Source organism: Cherax quadricarinatus, chromosome 1 (genome assembly GCF_038502225.1).
Source record: "Cherax quadricarinatus isolate ZL_2023a chromosome 1, ASM3850222v1, whole genome shotgun sequence".
NCBI lineage: Eukaryota > Metazoa > Arthropoda > Malacostraca > Decapoda > Parastacidae > Cherax > Cherax quadricarinatus.
Window position 1 is genome coordinate 41,008,093 of NC_091292.1, and position 23,199 is coordinate 41,031,291.

The following is a 23,199-nucleotide window of genomic DNA, read 5'->3' on the forward strand; positions in this document are numbered from 1 at the left end:
GCATATTTGCTCCCTCTCTAAGGACAAACTGGGAGATGTTGTCCGGTCCCATTGCCTTTGAAGTATCGATGTCCCTTAGCAGCTTCTTCACCACCACCTCATTTGTATTTGTCATCCAACACTTGTTGGTATATTCCTTGCTGGTGTCCCCATCTGGTCTGTCCCCCCAGAGGCCTTCCTGTCTCCACTGTAAATACTTCCTTAAATCTCATGTTGAGCTCCTCGCATACCTCTTGATCGTTTCTTGCGAGTTCTCCTTCTTTCCTCAGCCTTATCACCTGGTCTTTGACTGTTGTCTTCCTCCTAATGTGGCAATACAGCAGTTTCGGGTCAGACTTGACTTTCGATGCTATGTCATTTTCGTACTGTCGCTGGGCCTCCCTCCTTATCTGTGCATACTCATTTCTGGCTCTTCTACTAATCTCCTTATTTTCCTGGGTCCTTTGCCTCCTGTACCTTTTCCTCCCTCTGGTGCACTTAGTTTTTGCCTCCCTACACCTTCGGGTAAACCAAGGACTCTCTTTGGTCTTCCTATTATTTCTGTTTCCCTTGGGAACAAACCTTTCCTCTGCCTCCTAGCACTTTGTTGCTACATATTCCATAATCTCGTTTTCTGATTTTCCTACCAGTTCTCTGTCCCACTGAACCTCCTGCAGGAAGTTCCTCATACCTGTGTAGTCCCCCCTTTTATAGTTTGGCTTTTCCCATTCAATTCGTTACCTTCTCCACTTGTAACTCTACTATATAATCAAAACTCAGAACCACGTGATTGCTAGCTCCAAGGGGCCTCTCGTAAGTTATGTCCTCAATGTCTGAACTGCTCATGGTAAACACAAGATCCGGTATTGCTGGCTCATCCTCCCCTCTCTGGTAGTGTCCCTGACATGTTGATGCATGAGGTTTTCAAGTACCACATCCATCATCTTGGCTCTCCATGTTCTGGGACCCCCATGTGGTTCAAGGTTTTCCCAGTCGATCTCCCTGTGGTTGAAATCGCCCATTACCAGTAACTTTGCTCGAGTGAGCTCTTCTTGCCACCTCAGCCAGTGTGTCCAGCATCGCTCTGTTTTCTCCGTACTCCTCTTTTGGCCCCCTGCAGTTCTGTGGTGGGTTATACATCACTCCAATGACTTTGTTCTACAGACTGAATTGTACCTACTATGTAGTCCTTCTCCAATCACGTCCATGCCTTCCATTTCCTCAAATCCCCATCGGGTTTTTATGAGCAGTGCAACCCCTCCTCCCCCTCTACTCCTATCTTTCCTCAGGATCTGATATCCCGGTGGGAAGATTGCGTCTGTTATTGTCTCGGCGAGTTTCGTTTCTGTGACTGCTATGATGTCTGGGGATTTCTCGCTGATTCTTTCGTGCCACTCCTCATATTTATTAGTTATTCCATCCCCGTTTGTGTACCAAACCTTCAGCTTCTTCTCTATCACTGTGGTCCTGCGAGAATAAGAACATAAGAATGGAGGAACACTGCAGAATGCCTACTGGGCCATGCAAGGCAGGTCCTTATCAAAATGAACTCTACCCAAAGCTACCCAATGACACCAGTCAAACCCAGCCCCTCCCACTCAAATATTTGTCCAATCTCTCTTTAAAGCTACCCAAGGTCCTAGCCTCTATCACCTTACTGGAAAGATTGTTCCACGCATCCACAACTGTTAGAGAACCAGTACTAACCTATGTCCTTTCTAAATCTAAATTTATCCAACTTAAATCCATTTTTTCTGATTCTTACCTGGTTCAACACCCTCAGTACTTTATTAATATCTCCTTTGTTTATGCCAGTCATCCACTTGTACACTTCAGTGATATCTCCCCTCATTCTATGTCTCTCCAGAGAGTGGATATTTAAGGCTTTGTCTATCTTCATACGTGAGATTCCTTACACAGTTAATCATTTTAGTCATCCTTCTCTGTTACTAATACTTGAGAAATCCAAGTAATCTGTTAGCCTTGTTGCACACATAGGCACTGCTGTCTTGGCTTTAGATTTCTGCTTACCATGACTCCCAAGTCTCTCACATTCTGTATGACCAAGCTCTACTTCACCTAGTTTATAGCTTCGAGGGTTATTTTCATTACCAAGGATTAGTACCTTACACTTATGCACATTGAACTTCATCTGCCATTTTTCAGAATATTGGGGTTGGGGGAGTGAGAGCCTTGGTGGGAGCCTATGAGGGACTGTGGTGTGGGTGGGGTTTGTGATGATGGGGGTGGGGTCAGAATGCCCATAAGGGACAGATGTTGGGGTGAGGTCTGATGTGGGGGTTGGTGGCAGAGGGAACAGTGTGTGGGTTTTGGTTTAGATTTCTCAGTTGCGTTGGGATTGTCGCGGTTGGAGTCTCTGTGGGAGTTTCTGCGGGGTGTGTTTGCCCTTCCTCCTGTGTCTTTGGTCCTGCTTATCTTCATCACTGCCTCTCGTTCCTCCTTGCATCTCTGTACCCTCTCTTTCAGTGTAGTCCTTTCTTCTTGTGTTCTGTCGCAATCGAGGTATACTCTGGTACCCCTGTTTGTCCCTCAGTCATGCTTTCTCTTGCAGGATCCTGGTTTGAGATGATTCTTCCTTGAAAATTACTTTGACAGGCCGTTTCCTTCCACTTGCAAACCACCCAATTCTCCGAAAATTTATCACCTGGGTCGTATCGCCCTCACCTATTGTTTTCATGATGCCTTCAATCAGTTTTTCCTTCTGTATTATTTCTTCGAAGCTGTCCCCTTTGGCTTCTTGGAGCCCGTAGACAAAAACTGACTTCTCCCTTTCCTCCTCCCACTGAGTCTCCATTTGCATCCTCTGAGGTGTTTTAGTTCCTTCCATTGAAATGTTCTTGCCTTCAATCACTGTCCTTGCTGAAACTTCTATGCTCAGTGAACTGTCTTTCATGATCAGCTGTTCCTTAATACTGCAGTTGGCTGTTAGTCTCTGCATATAACATACCTTCATTGTCTTCAGACCCGTCATTTGATCTTAGTGTGCTCCTCGTCTTTTCCCTGGCCCCACATGGGTCTGATAGGGCCTTCGCATACGGCATATCTCCTTTGTTTCTTACCGTCCCCTTGTTTGTGCCTGACAGAATTTCCTGACGTCACATCTGAATTGTCATTTCTCTCTAATCTGTTTTAGGTTTTTTAGTTTCTCTTCTGAGCTGTGTGTGTGTGTGTGTGTGTGTGTGTGTGTGTACGTACGTACTCTCCTAATTGTACTCGCCTATTTGTGGTTGCAGGGGTCGATTCATAGTTCCTGGCCCCGCCTCTTCACTGATTGCTACTGGGTCCCCTCTTTCTGCTCCACGAGCTTTATCAAACATCGTCTTAAAACTATGCATTGTTCCCGCCTCCACTACGTCACTTTCTAGGCTATTCCACTGTATGACAACTTTGACTGAAGAAATGCTTCCTAACATCCCTTTGACTCATCCGAGTCTTCAACTTCCTACTGTGACCCCTTGTTTGTGTCCCCCATCTCTGGAACCTCCTGTCTTTGTCCACCTTGCCTATTCCGCACAGTATTTTATATGTCGCTATCATGTCTGCCCTGACCCTCCTGTCCTCCAGTGTCGACAGGCCAGTTTCCCTTAGCCTTTCTTCGTAGGACAATCCCCTTAGCTCTTGGACTAGTCTTGTTGCAAACCTTTGCACTTTCTCTAATTTCTTGACGTGCTTGACCAGGTGTGGATTCCAAACTGGTGATGCATACTCCAGTATGGGCCTGACGTAAATGGCGTACCATCTTTTCAACGATTCCTTACTGAGGTATCGGAACGCTATCTTTAGGTGTGCCAGACGCCCGTACGCTGCAGCAGTTGTCCGACTGATGTGCGCCTCAGGAGATGTGCTCGGTATTATACTCACTCCAGGATCTTTTTTCTCGAGTGAGGTTTACTGATAAATAAGTCACCTTAATATGTCTACTGAGGATCAGGCTCCCATAGCCACCTGCTGAAAGGTGATCCTGTCCCCGTGTGTTCCTGGTTAAGAACAGTCACAATAATGTGACTGGGAAAAAAATACACAAATAGCCTACGTCCGGGTTATTTATGTATTGTGTTCCTGATGATGTGCCACTGGCAGGCCACATTGTAAGTGCAATAATTAGGCGACTGTAGGGAACTCGGAAATTTTAAATGTCTCTTGACATTACTAATCTTTATTTATGTATTTGGTCTTTGCCTTTATTTGCTTTTATGGTTTTTGAGTATGCCTGTGAGGTCTGAGCGACGATAACTATGACTACTATAGTTAATGTGCTCTAAAAATATCAGAACTGACTACCTACTCCCTCCATGCCCGAAGGTTATGATGCCAGTTATGAGCTCTCGCTTTAATTTTCTTGGACACTGTTACATTCACACGTCGTGGCAGTGTTCACTGATAGCTCCAAATCCCCAAAGGGAGTAGAATATGGCTCCTCCCAGACAGTCATACAGGGACATTAACTAAGTCAATCAGCACTCTCACAGCGGCGTATTGGAAGTTGTCCACAAATTAGATTTTCGACATCTCAAAGTATAATAGTTTCAGGATGTCTGAAAATTCGAAGAGGTAATTTTTTGTTGGTTCCAGGATCACTGATGTTCAGGTAGCTATCACATTTTTCTTTTCTCTTCTACATTCATGATGTACGCATCTCTTGCAGAGAAGTACCTTTTCCAGTAGAGAACTGGTTATTCCCTATCATACGTAGGTTTCTTGCTGCCTATCCCATGCGTGTCAGTCTAGGCAGGTCGCAAGCCTCATGCCTCGCGGAGAGACGCCTTAGGCACATGAGGGGTTCTTGATCCAAGGAAGTGCAACTTCCTCTTGGATCTAACTTGAATTCTTTCCATTCTTTCCGAGTGCAGTATCATCTCTAATGATTTAGTGCTCCCAATAAATGTAATAATAAATTTAGTTTGTCACACAACCATTCTTACAAGGGTTTCTCCTGATGAAATGTTCTTTTGCAGTTGTGCCTCGCTTATGGAATTGAAGGTCTGCCAATTATTGACAATGGCACCGTACCCGTCACGCCCACGGAGTCCGTCACGCCCGATGCTGCTCACAGCACCAAGCAGTCTGGTTCCTATACAGGTGGACATTTACTTGAAGTATAAACTACTAACATTTTCTTTACTATATTTTAAATCCCCAGTATATAGTAACTATATTTTCTCCATTACATTGTTCAACTGGTGTATGCCAGTAGGCCTGCAAGCGTGTTGCTTCCTTAAGTAGGTGTGACTTAGACCTTCCTAGTATAAGCCAGTAGACCACCTCCAGTGAAGAATTACACGTGTGCGATAACTGGGTATCGTCTTCATACAGAAGACGATACCCAGATGCTGCACATATCTAATTGATCTCATTGATGTTTTGTACCATTAATGTACTACCTGCTGCAGTGCTCCTTTGTTCTTATATAATACTATTGTAAACAGTTTTTCTTGACAAATATAGTTTAAATTTTGTGAGTGGCAGCAAATGGAGCTGTCAGTAATCCAATGAGATGGGTGATATAAACAGCAATCAGATCCCCTTCCAAGCTCATTCTGACCACAGGCTGCAGAAAAAAGTTCCGACGAACCTATTCGATGTGTAGCAACAAGGTCACAAAAAATACCTCCAGTGGCAACTGCTTCAGGAGAAAGTAGTCATAAAAGGTAAAATATAACCTAGGAACAACTGATGACAAAACTGAGTCCTTTCTAAACACTGCTGATAAATCATCGACTTGAATGCTGGGGCGAGGGATGTCTGGAACCTGATTTCGTGTCTAATCTAACAGTTGATTTCTATTTGGTAACAATGGATTAACCAATAGCACTTCCCCAAGCAGCACCTCTTGTATATAAAAAATTGGGTTATACCAGGTTACCCGCTTTATTGTTTAATGAAGTTTCCTCCGTATCATTAGACAGGTAGAGGGAGTCTTGGTAACTGCTACCGAGATGATCACTAACTTGAGCTACAAGTTGGGATTATGCTGGCAAGGTTAGTACCTATAGTTGGAAAGTTTATTTTAGCACTAGTTTGACTGGGGAAGGGGAAGGTTATTTAGGTCTGGTCAGTACAATTTCCTTGATCTTGGCAGTTTTGCGCGAGTCGAGTATTTGAGTGTACTGCCATACTTTTATTATAAATTCACTTTGTGATATAACAATTTTATATAGGTTACTTACCGGGAGGCCTGGTCATAGACCGGGCCGCGGGGGCGTTGATCCCCGGGATAACCTCCAGGTAACCTCCAGGTTTATACACAAATAACCTTCACATAAGAGGAGCTTTCGACGTTTTCAGTCAGCCTTGACACATTAACAAAGTCGCACTGTATTGTTCCAGTCACGGTATTGTCTTTTTTTGTTCTTTGCCGGTTCAGTTATACAAGAGTGTTATTTGCGATGACTGAACTAATACAGCTGTAGTCAGTTTTTAAGAAAACCGACTTAGAGAAGTTTTAATGTTTACCGAGATTCATACAAGGAAAAAGTTATACTTTCCATCCAGAAGATTGTGACCGACGTGTTGACTCGTTAATGGACTGGTGTTGAAAAGCCTCGGTCAGCTGTTAGTTGAGCACCCAGATGTTGCAGCAGCAGCACCCAAATGTTACCACAGCAGCAGCACCCAGATGTTGCCACAGCAGCAGCACCCAGATGTTGCCACAGCAGCAGCACCCAGATGTTGCCACAGCAGCAGCACCCAGATGTTGCCACAGCAGCAGCACCCAGATGTTGCCACAGCAGCAGCACCCAGATGTTGCCACAGCAGCAGCACCCAGATGTTGCCACAGCAGCAGCACCCAGATGTTGCCACAGCAGCAGCACCCAGATGTTGCCACAGCAGCAGCACCCAGATGTTGCCACAGCAGCAGCACCCAGATGTTGCCACAGCAGCAGCACCCAGATGTTGCCACAGCAGCAGCACCCAGATGTTGCCACAGCAGCAGCACCCAGATGTTGCCACAGCAGCAGCACCCAGATGTTGCCACAGCAGCAGCACCCAGATGTTGCCACAGCAGCAGCACCCAGATGTTGCCACAGCAGCAGCACCCAGATGTTGCCACAGCAGCAGCACCCAGATGTTGCCACAGCAGCAGCACCCAGATGTTGCCACAGCAGCAGCACCCAGATGTTGCCACAGCAGCAGCACCCAGATGTTGCCACAGCAGCAGCACCCAGATGTTGAAGCAGCAGTACCCAAATGTTACCACAGAAGCACCCAGATGTTGCAGTAGCAGCACCCAGATGTTGCCACAGTAGCAGCAGCACCCAGATGTTGCCACAGCAGCAGCACCCAGATGTTGCCACAGCAGCAGCACCCAGATGTTGCCACAGCAGCAGCACCCATATGTTGCCAGAGTAGCAGCAGCACCCATATGTTGCCAGAGTAGCAGCAGCACCCATATGTTGCCAGAGTAGCAGCAGCACCCAGATGTTGCCACAGCAGCAGCACCCAGATGTTGAAGCAGCAGTACCCAAATGTTACCACAGAAGCACCCAGATGTTGCAGTAGCAGCACCCAGATGTTGCCACAGTAGCAGCAGCACCCAGATGTTGCCACAGCAGCAGCACCCAGATGTTGCCACAGCAGCAGCACCCAGATGTTGCCACAGCAGCAGCACCCAGATGTTGCCACAGCAGCAGCACCCATATGTTGCCACAGCAGCAGCACCCATATGTTGCCAGAGTAGCAGCAGCACCCATATGTTGCCAGAGTAGCAGCAGCACCCAGATGTTGCCACAGCAGCAGCACCCAGATGTTGAAGCAGCAGTACCCAAATGTTACCACAGAAGCACCCAGATGTTGCAGCAGCAGCACCCAGATGTTGCAGCAGCAGCACCCAGATGTTGCCACAGCAGCAGCACCCAGATGTTGCCACAGCAGCAGCACCCAGATGTTGCCACAGCAGCAGCACCCAGATGTTGCCACAGCAGCAGCACCCAGATGTTGCCACAGCAGCAGCACCCAGATGTTGCCACAGCAGCAGCACCCAGATGTTGCCACAGCAGCAGCACCCAGATGTTGCCACAGCAGCAGCACCCAGATGTTGCCACAGCAGCAGCACCCAGATGTTGCCACAGCAGCAGCACCCAGATGTTGCCACAGCAGCAGCACCCAGATGTTGCCACAGCAGCAGCACCCAGATGTTGCCACAGCAGCAGCACCCAGATGTTGCCACAGCAGCAGCACCCAGATGTTGCCACAGCAGCAGCACCCAGATGTTGCCACAGCAGCAGCACCCAGATGTTGCCACAGCAGCAGCACCCAGATGTTGCCACAGCAGCAGCACCCAGATGTTGCCACAGCAGCAGCACCCAGATGTTGCCACAGCAGCAGCACCCAGATGTTGCCACAGCAGCAGCACCCAGATGTTGCCACAGCAGCAGCACCCAGATGTTGCCACAGCAGCAGCACCCAGATGTTGCCACAGCAGCAGCACCCAGATGTTGCCACAGCAGCAGCACCCAGATGTTGCCACAGCAGCAGCACCCAGATGTTGCCACAGCAGCAGCACCCAGATGTTGCCACAGCAGCAGCACCCAGATGTTGCCACAGCAGCAGCACCCAGATGTTGCCACAGCAGCAGCACCCAGATGTTGCCACAGCAGCAGCACCCAGATGTTGCCACAGCAGCAGCACCCAGATGTTGCCACAGCAGCAGCACCCAGATGTTGCCACAGCAGCAGCACCCAGATGTTGCCACAGCAGCAGCACCCAGATGTTGCCACAGCAGCAGCACCCAGATGTTGCCACAGCAGCAGCACCCAGATGTTGCCACAGCAGCAGCACCCAGATGTTGCCACAGCAGCAGCACCCAGATGTTGCCACAGCAGCAGCACCCAGATGTTGCCACAGCAGCAGCACCCAGATGTTGCCACAGCAGCAGCACCCAGATGTTGCCACAGCAGCAGCACCCAGATGTTGCCACAGCAGCAGCACCCAGATGTTGCCACAGCAGCAGCACCCAGATGTTGCCACAGCAGCAGCACCCAGATGTTGCCACAGCAGCAGCACCCAGATGTTGCCACAGCAGCAGCACCCAGATGTTGCCACAGCAGCAGCACCCAGATGTTGCCACAGCAGCAGCACCCAGATGTTGCCACAGCAGCAGCACCCAGATGTTGCCACAGCAGCAGCACCCAGATGTTGCCACAGCAGCAGCACCCAGATGTTGCCACAGCAGCAGCACCCAGATGTTGCCACAGCAGCAGCACCCAGATGTTGCCACAGCAGCAGCACCCAGATGTTGCCACAGCAGCAGCACCCAGATGTTGCCACAGCAGCAGCACCCAGATGTTGCCACAGCAGCAGCACCCAGATGTTGCCACAGCAGCAGCACCCAGATGTTGCCACAGCAGCAGCACCCAGATGTTGCCACAGCAGCAGCACCCAGATGTTGCCACAGCAGCAGCACCCAGATGTTGCCACAGCAGCAGCACCCAGATGTTGCCACAGCAGCAGCACCCAGATGTTGCCACAGCAGCAGCACCCAGATGTTGCCACAGCAGCAGCACCCAGATGTTGCCACAGCAGCAGCACCCAGATGTTGCCACAGCAGCAGCACCCAGATGTTGCCACAGCAGCAGCACCCAGACGTTGCCACAGCAGCAGCACCCAGACGTTGCCACAGCAGCAGCACCCAGACGTTGCCACAGCAGCAGCACCCAGACGTTGCCACAGCAGCAGCACCCAGACGTTGCCACAGCAGCAGCACCCAGACGTTGCCACAGCAGCAGCACCCAGACGTTGCCACAGCAGCAGCACCCAGACGTTGCCACAGCAGCAGCACCCAGACGTTGCCACAGCAGCAGCACCCAGACGTTGCCACAGCAGCAGCACCCAGACGTTGCCACAGCAGCAGCACCCAGACGTTGCCACAGCAGCAGCACCCAGACGTTGCCACAGCAGCAGCACCCAGACGTTGCCACAGCAGCAGCACCCAGACGTTGCCACAGCAGCAGCACCCAGACGTTGCCACAGCAGCATCACCCAGACGTTGCCACAGCAGCAGCACCCAGACGTTGCCACAGCAGCATCACCCAGACGTTGCCACAGCAGCATCACCCAGACGTTGCTGCAGCATCACCCAGACGTTGCTGCAGCAGCACCCAGACGTTGCTGCAGCAGCACCCAGACGTTGCTGCAGCAGCACCCAGACGTTGCTGCAGCAGCAGCACCTTCCCATTTCGGATAGTTTATAGTCAACTTTTGCAGGATCAACATTAACCCTTTGTCATTTTCCTTGAAAGTAATTATGACGTTTTACTATCTTAGGGTCTAGAGATAAGAGGCCTACAGTAGGCCTCTTGGTCCATGCTAACAAGTCTCTCAACAAACTACTCCCGCTCGTCTACCTCTCCAACCAACACTTAAACCTTGCCAAAATTTTGGTATCAATGACACTTCTTTGAAGTTTTTTCCGCTATTCTAAAACTATCGCTGTACCAGTATATATGTAAATTGTTCTAAATCTAAATTTCTCCAACTTAAATATTTGCCGAGTCTTGTCTTGACTTTTCTGAACATGTTTTTATCTATTTTATATAGAACACTTCAGTCATATCTCTTTTAGCCTAACTGCGAATACTTGTGCATTTATCCAATAGTTTACATTCATTCTAATAGTTAACGCCGTTAACGGTTTTTAATTTCCTGTTATTGGTTGGTAATTACTCGAAAGTTTAATGTATTGCTAATTAATATTAACTAGATATATATTAACCTATGAAGTCTCACCAAACATAATTAAAAATTAAAATTCTGAAAATGCCAAACTCGCAGAAATGCACGAAGGACAAACAATACTGTTTAATAATTGTTGAACTGTGAGGGATCATCAACGTTCTTATATTGGTTTAAATAAAGGATTGTTAGTGGTGCTTCGTTTCCTGTATATTATACAACAATGTAATATAATTTCGACGGGAAACTCAGTATCATCTCTGCTCTTTAATCACTCCCCCGATAATTTTACTCCCAAGTCAAATGTTAAGATGAATGAAGGTTGGTTGTGTTTCAGAACAGATGGATTCCACCGCCTCGCCTTACTGGGCTGACCCTGAAGGTGCCGTTGCCAACCAACCGCCGAGCTTATCTCCGGTCCACCTCACTCCGCCTTCAACCAAGTGCATGTAAAGTCAGCAGGTGGAGTGTAGTACCACCTCAATTATCTCTGCATTTTTGATAAGTCTATTTGTTTTTTAAATTTAAATTAGGATGAAATTTTTTAGTGTACAGGTTTGTGTCGCTCGACATATTGCACGTCACACTACTCATGTTCTAATAATTAGAAATATTATTTTACAAGCAGTTTACATCCAGTAGAAATATTTTATAAGTAGTTTACATCCAAGAGACGCAATGTACCATCGTACCTTCGAACTTGTGGCATTTCGTAAATTTTCAAACATTTCCTGATTAAAAAATATTCTATATTAAAATGCTCCTAAAATATTAAATTTAAATTAGAAGGAATTTTAACTTTATGCTCGTGGGAAGACTTCGACAAAATCAGACCTGAAGGCGCTTGTCCTCGGGTAATAGCATCTGGTGCACTATTTTCTATTCCCTCGGGTCAAGTGATTAAGATCCTCGTGCAGTACCTCCGGATTTATTTCCGGTGGGAGTCTGTAACATAGGTTGGCTGTGAGTTGGACACAGCCAGCCTGCGGCTGAAGCTGCGCAAATTACCATACGTAGAGCCTTTGTTGATTGAACTTAATTTATTGATTGTTATTGAGCGAGCGTAGTCTTCTAGTTCTGTGTGGACCCATTCCTTTGTTCTCGTGGTTTGTGTTCTTTCTTTGTGATGGCTGCAGTTGATAACGGAGCTCAGTATCGATGTCCTGAGTGTGGTTTGGTTTATAAATCTAAAAGTATAACAGTATAACAGGGATGTGGAGAGGGCTGTCGGCCATGTGAAGGATAGATGGTCCAAGGAAGAGTGGTATGGACTGGGTATGGCTGAAGTTAAGATCCTGCGAGAAGCCAGACGTTTGGGCCAGGCAACCCCGTTGGGGCTCAACATGATCCTATCGCGAATACACACCAAGAGATCGGTGAAATCAATTAAGGGCCATAGAAAAGTTGCTTTAACAGACCAATGTCTGAAATTGGTGGTGGTGGAATTGATTGGATACAAGATGTCTCTCACCATGGTGTTGAGGGCGACGAAAATGTGGAGACGGAAGGATTATTTGGAATTCAAGGCTCCCAAAATTTACACATTCCAACGATACAAACGTTAACACAGCGCCTACTAGATACATTAAACACACAGGCAGATGCGGGAGGGTTGGGGTGAATTTGGTTTTTCTGAAGAATGTATTGCTTCATTAAGGAAGATATTGGACGAAATGTCTCGTGTTATTGTCTCTTGTGTTACAAGAAATGAGCGAGGCAATGAGAGGGTAAGGAATGCACCTCGTTATGGTGATTATAGAGGAGGAAGGAGAGCTTGAAGACAAGTCAATCGTGATTTACAGACGTTATACAGCAAGGATCGATCAAAATGTGCAAAGATAGTGATGGAAGGAGAATGGCGTCAGTTGGGCGTTCCTGAGTAACAAGGAGTTCCCAGAGACCAGTTGATTTTTGGTTAAATTTGTTTGCTAGACAATCGGATGAGGATAAAGACCAAAGCGGATGTTAGTTGATCACCTCTGGGAATTTTGGATTTTTAATATATGATTATACATGGTGTGGAAAATTGCATTTATCTGTATGTATAATTATGTACATAATAAATGAGCATAGATAATTATTATTTATCAGTTAGACAAGTAGGAATTTGGGACACCTAGGTCGCAAAAGTCCCCCTTCGATACCTACCACTGTCATATCCACAAGTTGCTCTGGACCTATTAATTAAATGAATTATACATCACCAGAAATTCTGGTGAATATATAAATTTGTGAACTGTATATTAAAAACCGAGAGTAAAAGGTAGATGGGATACAAGGAGAATAGAAGCATCAGGGAAGAGAGAGGTGAAGGTTTATAAACTAAAAGAGGAGGCAGTTAGGGTAAGATATAAACAGCTATTGGAGGATAGATGGGCAAATGAGAGCATAGGCAATGGAGTCGAAGAGGTATGGGGTAGGTTTAAAAATGTAGTGTTAGTGTTCAGCAGAAGTTTGTGGTTACAGGAAAGTGGGTGCGGGAGGGAAGAGGAGCGATTGGTGGAATGATGATGTAAAGAGAGAAAAAGTTAGCATATGAGAAGTTTTTACAAAGTAGAAGTGATGCAAGGAGGGAAGAGTATATGGAGAAAAAGAGAGAGGTTAAGCGAGTGGTGAAGCAATGTAAAAAGAGAGCAAATGAGAGAGTGGGTGAGATGTTATCAACAAATTTTGTTGAAAATAAGAAAAAGCTTTGGAGTGAGATTAACAAGTTAAGGAAGCCTAGAGAACAAATGGATTTGTCAGTTAAAAATAGGAGAGGAGAGTTATCAAATGGAGAGTTAGAGGTATTGGGAAGATGGAGGGAATATTTTGAGGAATTGTTAAATGTTGATGAAGATAGGGAAGCTGTTATTTCGTGTATAGGGCAAGGAGGAATAACATCTTGCAGGAGTGAGGAAGAGCCAGTTGTGAGTGTGGAGGAAGTTCGTGAGGCAGTAGGTAAAATGAAAGGGGGTAAGGCAGCCGGGATTGATGGGATAAAGATAGAAATGTTAAAACCAGGTGGGGATCTAGTTTTGGAGTGGTTGGTGCAATTATTTAATAAATGTATGGAAGAGGGTAAGGTACCTAGGGATTGGCAGAGAGCATGCATAGTTCCTTTGTATAAAGGCAAAGGGGATAAGAGTGCAAAAATTATAGGGGGATAAGTCTGTTGAGTATACCTGGTAAAGTGTATGGTAGAGTTATTATTGAAAGAATTAAGAGTAAGACGGAGAATAGGATAGCAGATGAACAAGGAGGCTTTAGGAAAGGTAGGGGGTGTGTGGACCAGGTGTTTACAGTGAAACATATAAGTGAACAGTATTTAGAAAAGGCTAAAGAGGTCTTTGTGGCATTTATGGATTTGGAAAAGGCTTATGACAGGGTGGATAGGGGGGCAATGTGGCAGATGTTGCAGGTGTATGGTGTAGGAGGTAGGTTACTGAAAGCAGTGAAGAGATTTTACGAGGATAGTGAGGTTCAAGTTAGAGTATGTAGGAAAGAGGGAAATTTTTTCCCAGTAAAAGTAGGCCTTAGACAAGGATGTGTGATATCACCGTGGTTGCTTAATATATTTATAGATGGGGTTGTAAGAGAAGTGAATGCGAGGGTCTTGGCAAGAGGCGTGGAGTTAAAAGATAAAGAATCACACATAAAGTGGGAGTTGTCACAGTTGCTCTTTGCTGATGACACTGTGCTCTTGGGAGATTCTGCAGAGATTGGTGGATGAATTTGGTAGGGTGTGCAAAAGAAGAAAATTTAAAGGTGAATACAGGAAAGAGTAAGGTTATGAGGATAAAAAGATTAGGTGATGAAAGATTGGATATCAGATTGGAGGGAGAGAGTATAGAGGAGGTGAATGTATTCAGATATTTGGGAGTGGACGTGTCAGCGGATGGGTCTATGAAAGATGAAGTGAATCATAGAATTGATGAGGGGAAAAGGGTGAGTGGTGCACTTAGGAGTCTGTGGAGACAAAGAACTTTGTCCTTGGAGGCAAAGAGGGGAATGTATGAGAGTATAGTTTTACCAACGCTCTTATATGGGTGTGAAGCATGGGTGATGAATGTTGCAGCGAGGAGAAGGCTGGAGGTAGTGGAGATGTCATGTCTGAGGGCAATGTGTGGTGTGAATATAATGCAGAGAATTCATAGTTTGGAAGTTAGGAGGAGGTGCAGGATTACCAAAACTGTTGTCCAGAGGGCTGAGGAAGGGTTGTTGAGGTGGTTCGGACATGTAGAGAGAATGAAGCGAAACAGAATGACTTCAAGAGTGTATCAGTCTGTAGTGGAAGGAAGGCGGGGTAGGGGTCGGCCTAGGAAAGGTTGGAGGGAGGGGGTAAAGGAGGTTTTGTGTGCGAGGGGCTTGGACTTCCAGCAGGCATGCGTGAGCGTGTTTGATAGGAGTGAATGGAGACAAATGGTTTTTAATACTTAACGTGCTGTTGGAGTGTGAGCAAAGTAACATTTATGAAGGGATTCAGGGAAACCGGCAGGCCGGACTTGAGTCCTGGAGATGGGAAGTACAGTGCTTGCACTCTGAAGGAGTGGTGTTAATGTTGCAGTTTAAAAACTGTAGTGTAAAGCACCCTTCTGGCAAGACAGTGATGGAGTGAATGATGGTGAAAGTTTTTCTTTTTCGGGCCACCCTGCCTTGGTGGGGATCGGCCAGTGTGATAATAAATAATAATAAAAGGAAAATATATCTTAATATCACTCACCAATTTGAGTGGAAATTAAGTTGTATCATACTCAGAAAAACCTCACTAACTATATTTATGAAAACACTGGCCAGAATTATACACAAATCTAGAGCTTATGAGGTTCCTGGAGCTGTCTTGTCCAGTCGTCTGATATCTCAAGTTATGCAGGAATGCACATCCAACAATTTCGCCTCCTATTTGAGAGGTGTCAATCCAATTTTAACCTCTAGAGCACGAAAAATTCTTCCCATTATATTAACGTTGTATCCAATTCAAAACCAAGATGGCGAGTCCTGTCTGTGCAGACCCAGGCTTTCCGTTTTCTATGACATAAATATAAAATACAGTAGGGCCATCTATTTACATATAAATACTGAATTTCTGGAAAATATATGCAGTATTTTCCACGCTGCGGCCGGCCAGAGTTCGTTGCTAAACAACTCAAATTGCTCATTTGACAGTGGTGGAGGACCTGGGTACATGTAGGATCTGGCATCCACACAGCGACATATTACACAAGATTTAATCACCCTTTTTACACTTTGCTGTCCTTGTGGAATCCAGAAAGTTTCCCTAATACAATTTAAGGTATCTTGTACCCCACCATGCATTACATTTTTATTGGCATTTAGAACAATTAAATTTGTTAGATGATGAATTTTGGGCAGTAAGATAGGGTGTTTAGCATAATCATCCAATTCAGCATTTTGTAACCTACCTCTGCACCTAATTACATTGTTCTCTAATTACAGCCCCAATTTCTCTATTATGGAACCTTTCACAATTTTTCTTTCCATCAATTTGATCTCATTTCCATAGATTTCCTCCTGTACCCTCTTTATCCAATACTCAAGAGGATGTGAAAACTTGTATTATATATTCATCTTGTTTAGAAATTTAAACACCAACTTTGTTACATTGATTAGTTTGGGTAAAGAAGAATACCTATTTATATAAATGGCTAAGGAAGGACGAACTATTGGAGTGGTGGTCACAGTAATTTCAACAGGAGCAATATACACCTTTTGTACAGGCCAATTAGCTTTATTTACCAACCAGCTCGGTCCTTTAAACCATGATACAGCATTTACAAATTTTGCACAAGGTAAACCTCGAGACAAGAAATCAGCTGGATTCTCCTCACCAGGTATATGATTAAATGTTAACATATGCTGACCCAAACTATTATACTTCTCTTGCATCTGATTAATTTCAGCGACTCTGTTTTGTACATACACAATTTTACTGTTTCTATTACGAATCCATTGTAAGGATACCTCATTATCAGACCAAATTAGTGTCGCTAATATTTACCTCCTGCAACTTGTTTCTTATATAATTAACTAATTTGACACCTAAATAAATGGCTGTTAATTCCAACCGAGGCAAGGTACGTGATTTAATTGGAGACGCTTTAGCCTTAGACATAACAAGAGAAATAACACTATTACATTAAAGGTAAGCAACTGCTCCATATGCCAATTTTGAAGCATCACAAAAAAATGTGGAGTACATTTTTCCCATTTGGATTGGCCACCTTGCGTGGGAACTCCAACATTGGAATTTTCTCATAATCACCAATTAATTCACCCCACCTGTTAATGAATTCCTCAGGTAGAATTTCATCCCAAGCACATTTAAGTTTCCATGCTTCCTGAATTAATAACTTCCCTCTTATAGTAAGGGGTGACACTGAACCTAGTGGATCAAAACATTTGGAAACTTCAGCAAGCAAAACTCTTAGTTAATTTATTGGGCATACTGTAATTATTAGGTTTTTAACATTAACAAATCTCTCTGTATCCCAATTTAATCCTAATACATTACTTCATTTTGGGACTTCATCTCCTGGGTAATCTTTACTTATTTTGTCCTTTAATTTGGACGAATTACTATTCCATTCCCTCGGAGGCATATTTGCACTTTGCATTATTTTATTAGCCTCTCCATAAGTCATTAACAGTTCCTCTTCAGTTGACGTCACACCCAGGAAATTGTCCACATAAAGTTGTTTGCTCATTACTTTACTCAATGGACTTCCCATACGTTTAAGGTGTGCATTTATCGTCGCTTGAAGTAGGAATGGACTGGATGTAGCACCAAATAATACGCTCCTAAAGCGAAAGGTTTTCAGAGGGCTAAGTGGGTCAGTAGGATTCTCAGGCCATAAGAAGTGGGTACAATCCCAGTCAGCCTCTTGTAAACCCACTCTTAGGAAAGCTTTACTTATGTCAGCCGTAAAGGCATAATTCTTCACCCTGAAATTTAGTAAGATATCTCCTATTTTTTCCGTCAACGATAGACCTGTCATCAGTCATTCATTTAAACTAGGTACATTTTTGTTACTCCTAGCACTACAATTAAACACAATCCTCAAAGGAGCGGTCTTAGAATCCTTCTTCACTCCGTGATGTGGCAAATAGTGACCATAAATTTTGGCTTGCTCAGGAGGTACCTCTTCTATAAATTTATTAATTAACTGCTCAGCAATTATATCATTATAGGCAGTTAACAATTCTGGTGTCTTACTCAGTTCGCGGAGCTGAGCCTTTAACTGTCCATATGCCATTCTGTAATTAGTGGGCAATTCTGGATGGTTCAGTCCCCACGGAAGTCGTACCCAGTATTGTCCAGATTAAAATTTTACATCTCTCAGGTATTGCTCCTGAGTAAAAGAATCGTCTGGACTTTCTTCATTTACATTTATTCCAATGCTGTCTAATTCCTACAATTTATGCACTGGCTCAACACCATCCCCTATGGAAGAATTATACTGGGGCACGATTTCATGAGTAAGACACAGTTATGGTATTTATAGTTTCCTCTAGTCGTGCATTATTACGAGGAATCCTACCATACATTACATGGCCTCCTGCAGTCTTCAAAAGGGTGACACCACATTTCTTTACCATACCCTTTACAAAGGAGGCATAATAGTCACTACCTATCAAAATATTTATTGGGCCTACAGAATCATCACTTACACCAGAAGGTGCTAAATTTACATTATGTGAAAGTGTTTATGTAGCTTTACTAAGCCCTACTGTAGATAATTTCTCTGGAAGTCTATCTACAATTACTGCATTAACACTTTTTTTTTTCTCATTGCCCAACCTGACAGTTACATAAACAGTGTCATACAATTGAGCCCTTTTATCCGAGAGAAAACCAGATAATTTTAAAGTTGTGGGATCTCCCATCTGTACTTTCATACCATCAAGACATTTACGTTTTATGAAAGTATGCTGGGATCCTTGGTCTAATAATGCAATTACATTTTTTGATTTATGCCTTTTATCATCAATTTTTACCTGTAACACAGGTAAGGCTACTTCAGCAAAACCATCATTATTAACATTAGCAGCAATTTTTACATTAGCTACTGTTGTCAGGATTGTCAACATTATCATTATCAACATTATCATACAGACCTTTACATATGACTATATGGTGTCTTCCTTTGTGACATTGATAACAGAAGTGTAATTTGGCATAACAATCCTTTACATTGTGATTACCTAAGCATCTGATACTTCTGTCAAGTTCCTCCAATCTTTCAACTTTATCATTCCATGAATTGTATTCATTGCAATTCTTAGAAAAATGAGTACGCTTGCAGAAAAGACAATCTCTTTTTTCTGACTGGTTTCTTATTAACTGGGCTACTCTTAGGAGGGTACTTATTCTTCTTACCTTGTGGAGAATCATTATTTCTGATTCCTGCTACTTGCACCTATGCAACTCTCTCTAGGAAATGAATTTTGATTAACAACATTAGGATAATTTTTCCCTTTGTCAAACTTGACAGATACCTCAGAGTTATTATGTGTTGCATCTTTAAAATGAGTTGGTTGGCTGGTCTGCAACTGCACAATTAATTCTTGTAGACCTAGTCCTATTTCCTCCAGACCAAAATAACCCTTGTGATATTTGTTGGAGAGTCATTCAAGTGTTTTATAGTTTAATTTATTATGTACAATGGCACTCAATAACCAGTCTGATTCCTTCAGATTATATTTATTGCTTAATGTTTTGAGAGTGCTCTCCAGTTTAACTCTAAACTGCTGTAAACCTTTGTAAGTATGATCTGGAGATTTTAAATTAACAATGATATTCACTAGATCCAACCTACTTTGTTCTATATTACCATGAATGACCTTCAAGTCAACTGCTTCCTTGTAAGAGTCATCTACATTGGGAAAGGCTTGTATGAGTATATGAGTATCTCCTCTTACCTGTCCTTTGAGGTAAAATAATTTAGTTACACAGGCTAGGTCACTCCTGTCATGCACAGCTGCTTTAAAAATTGACCAAAATTCCTCCCAGTTTTCTCCAGGATTAAACACGGGTAAACATAGTTCTGGGAGTTTTGGCAAAGACACATTATTTGTTGGAGCAGACTGATTAACTGCCTGGTTTACACGTTTTAATTTATTCAAGGCCTGACTTTTACAAGAATCTTTTCTTCTAATTCATAATACTGATTAATCATAAGATCTACTTCAGTCTCATCTATACAGTTTACTAACAAATCTCCTTCATATTTGTTGTAATATAATTTGTATGAATCGTATCTATTACCTAAAGCATCTAAATACAATTTTAAATCATCAGTATTCACAGTTTCTTGATTCATTAATTCCAAACATTTATTGTATGATTTTGTTACATGCCCCTTTCTAGCTTGCAGAGATGCTTTCTTTGCTCTATATTCCATATGTTTGTCTTCTATATTAATTTCCTCATTTTCAGCCATGATCCAATGTATTAAATTTAACCCAATTAATAACACTGATTACAACTCGCAACACTGACACAACCTACCTTTGAATAAATCCCAGCTACTTGAGCTTAGCAGTTACACATGCAAGAAATTATAATATAATTTTAAATGTGCATTAATACAAACGTTTAGCCAAACTTGGCTTATCAAAATTAATATTACACAAATTAATATAATCCTTGCCAGAATTTGGCATAGCAAATTAATATTATACACAATATAATCTTTAGCCACACTTGTCTTATCAATTACACATACACTGACATAAATCTTGGCCAGAATTGTCTTATCAAATTAGTATTATACAAATTAATATAAATCCTTGCCTGAATTTGGCATAGCAAAATTAATATTATACACATTAATATAATTAGCAACACCTGGCTTATCCAAATTAATATTGTAATAATTATAATCCACTACACATTAAGTAAATTTGTGAGCTTAACATCCACCTCCTTTTGTCATTTCACATATAATTATTAAGTAATTAACTAATTAATGACTTCACTAATTACATCAACTCTGCTGTTATCTATCCCATCTCAGGCTATAATTTATTGTATTCTTCAGATCCTTTTCCTGATGGGACCTTGAATGAAAGTGCCCTTCTAAGCACTGATATTCTGTACCATCAGCTATTTGTTCGAACTTTGCTGCCTTACACAGCAGCCTGTATCCACTTGCATAGGTGGTATACACTCTGTTCTTTATATCTCTCTCTCCTTCTCGGGCATTATCTGTCCTGGATATTGCCTTTCTTGTTCCATCATTACCGCAACCGCTTCTGTTACTTGGCGATTTTAATGCCCATCATTTCCTCTGGTGGGGGTCTCACTGTGATTCCCGTGGCATTCAGTTATAGGCTTTTCTTGCTACCCACCCACTCGATGTTTTAAATATAGGTACTCGCACCCATTTTGATCCTCGGACTCGCACTCTATCTTGCATCGATCTCTCAGTCTGCTCTTCCTCCGCAGCATTAGACTTCACCTGGTCTGTTCTCCCGGATTTACATGACAGTGATCATTTCCAAATCATTCTTACTTCCCCTTTATATTCACCACCTCTTCGTATCCCACGCTGGCAATTTCATCAGGCAAATTGGAACCTTTACTCACAACTAACTGTTTCTAGTGAGGTTCCTTCTTCGTCCTCCATTGATGAGCTTTTACACCTCTTCTCGTCCTCCGTTTTAACCGCAGCTTCTCGTTCTATACCCCAAACTTCGGGCAGGCATTCTCAGAAATGCGTGCCTTGGTGGTCTCCTGCTTGCGCTGCATGGGGCAGGTACCGGTACAATAGAACCACGGAGAGACTTCTTGATTTTAAGCAGAAGCATGTGATCTCTCGCCGTGTCATCCGTGACGCTAAACGCACTTGCTGGAGAGATTGTCTCCACCATCACTTCTGCTTCCTCTGTGAGTGCAGTCTGGAAAAAAAGTACGAAAACCGAGTGGTAAATATTCTCCTGACCTGGCTCCTGTTCTGCGGGTTGCCAGTGTTGATATAGCAAACCCACTAGATGTTGCCAATGAAATGGGCAATCACCTGGTTCGTATTTCTCAGGGGCTCCATCTATGCCCCTCGTTTCTTTCCTCAAAGTCTGCCAGAGAGTTAGCACCCTTGGACTTTTCTCTCAGAGAAGAACAGTATAATGTGCCTTTTACACTTCAATAACTGGAAGCAAGACTGATTGCCGATCATCGGCAGCTGGACCACACGACATTCATATTCGTATGCTACAACATTTACATCAGTCAGTCCTTGCAGTCCTCTTACGCCTTTTCAATCTTAGTGGGTCACAAGGAGTTCTTCCACAGCCGTGGAAATCTGCCATTGTTCTCCCTTTCCGCAAACCGGGTACTACGGGACATGAAGCCTCCCACTATCGTCCCATTGCTCTTACCAGTGCAGTTTGCAAAGTGATGGAACGCCTGGTAAATAGACATTTAGTCTCTCCACTCGTCAATATGGCTTTCGTAAGGGACGTTCTACCATAGATCCCTTACTACACTTGGATACGTATGTTCATAATGACTTTGCGAATAACCACTCGGTTATTGCCATATTTTTCGACCTTGAGAAGGCATATGACACAACTTGGAGGTATAATATTTTGGCCCAAGACCACTCCTTAGGCCTCCGAGGCAATCTACCATCCTTCTTTAAGAAATTTTTAACTAACAGACATTTCCGTGTTTGGGTTAATAATGTGCTCTCTCCGGACTTTATCCAAGCTGAAGGTGTCCCCCAGGGATGTGTTCTGAGCACAACACTTTTTCTCCTTGCTATAAATGATTTGGCCTCTAGTCTTCCATCAAATATTTGGTCGTCACTCCATGTTAATGACTTTGCTATTGCCTGTGCAGGCGCTGACTGTCACCTCATTACAGTTTCTCTTGAGCATGCAGTCGACAGTGTTTCCAATTGGGCCACCACACATGGGTTTAAATTTTCCAGTACCAAAACTCGCCAAATTACTTTCACTAGACGCTCTGTCATCTCCGATCATCCTTTGTACCTCTATGGCTCCCGTATCCCTGAACGTGATAGTCAGGTTTCTGGGCCGCCTCTTTGACCATAGGTTATCCTTGAAACCTCACATTACGTCTCTGAAGGCAACTTGTCACAGCCGGCTGAACCTTCTTAAAACCCTTGCTCATCTTTCATGGGGAGCTGATCGTCGAACTCTCCTTAGCCTACATTCCACCATCATTTTATCGAAACTTGATTATGATGACCAGATCTATTCAACGGCCTCTCCTGCTACTCACTAGCCTTAACCCCATTCATCACCAAGGATTACGTTTATGCCTTGGTGCTTCTCGCTCTTCCCCTGTTGAGAGCCTCTATGCAGAAGCGAACGTTCCATCCTTATCCGATCGCCATGATGCCCATTGCCTTCGCTACTATGTACGCTTTCATGATCTCCGCAATCCTTCCATTTATAGAATGGTCACTGATATTAGTAGACATTCTTTTTGTTCGCCGCCCCTGTTTACTCTGTCCCTTCTCTCTTCACCTACATTCGCTCTTGTCTGCTCTTCAATTACCACCT

The 23,199-nt window shown here is 43.7% G+C and overlaps 1 protein-coding gene across 1 annotated transcript in view; it reads left to right on the forward strand.

The window, feature by feature from the left end:
• LOC128690512 (salivary peroxidase/catechol oxidase-like) overlaps positions 1 to 23,199 on the forward strand; it is a 210,570-nt gene that overhangs the window by 53,330 nt on the left and 134,041 nt on the right. Inside the window, exons 2-3 of the mRNA XM_070081961.1 lie at positions 4,956 to 5,079; positions 11,009 to 11,120. Of these exons, the coding sequence (XP_069938062.1) occupies positions 4,956 to 5,079; positions 11,009 to 11,120 (236 nt within the window). The remainder of the gene's footprint in view (positions 1 to 4,955; positions 5,080 to 11,008; positions 11,121 to 23,199) is intronic.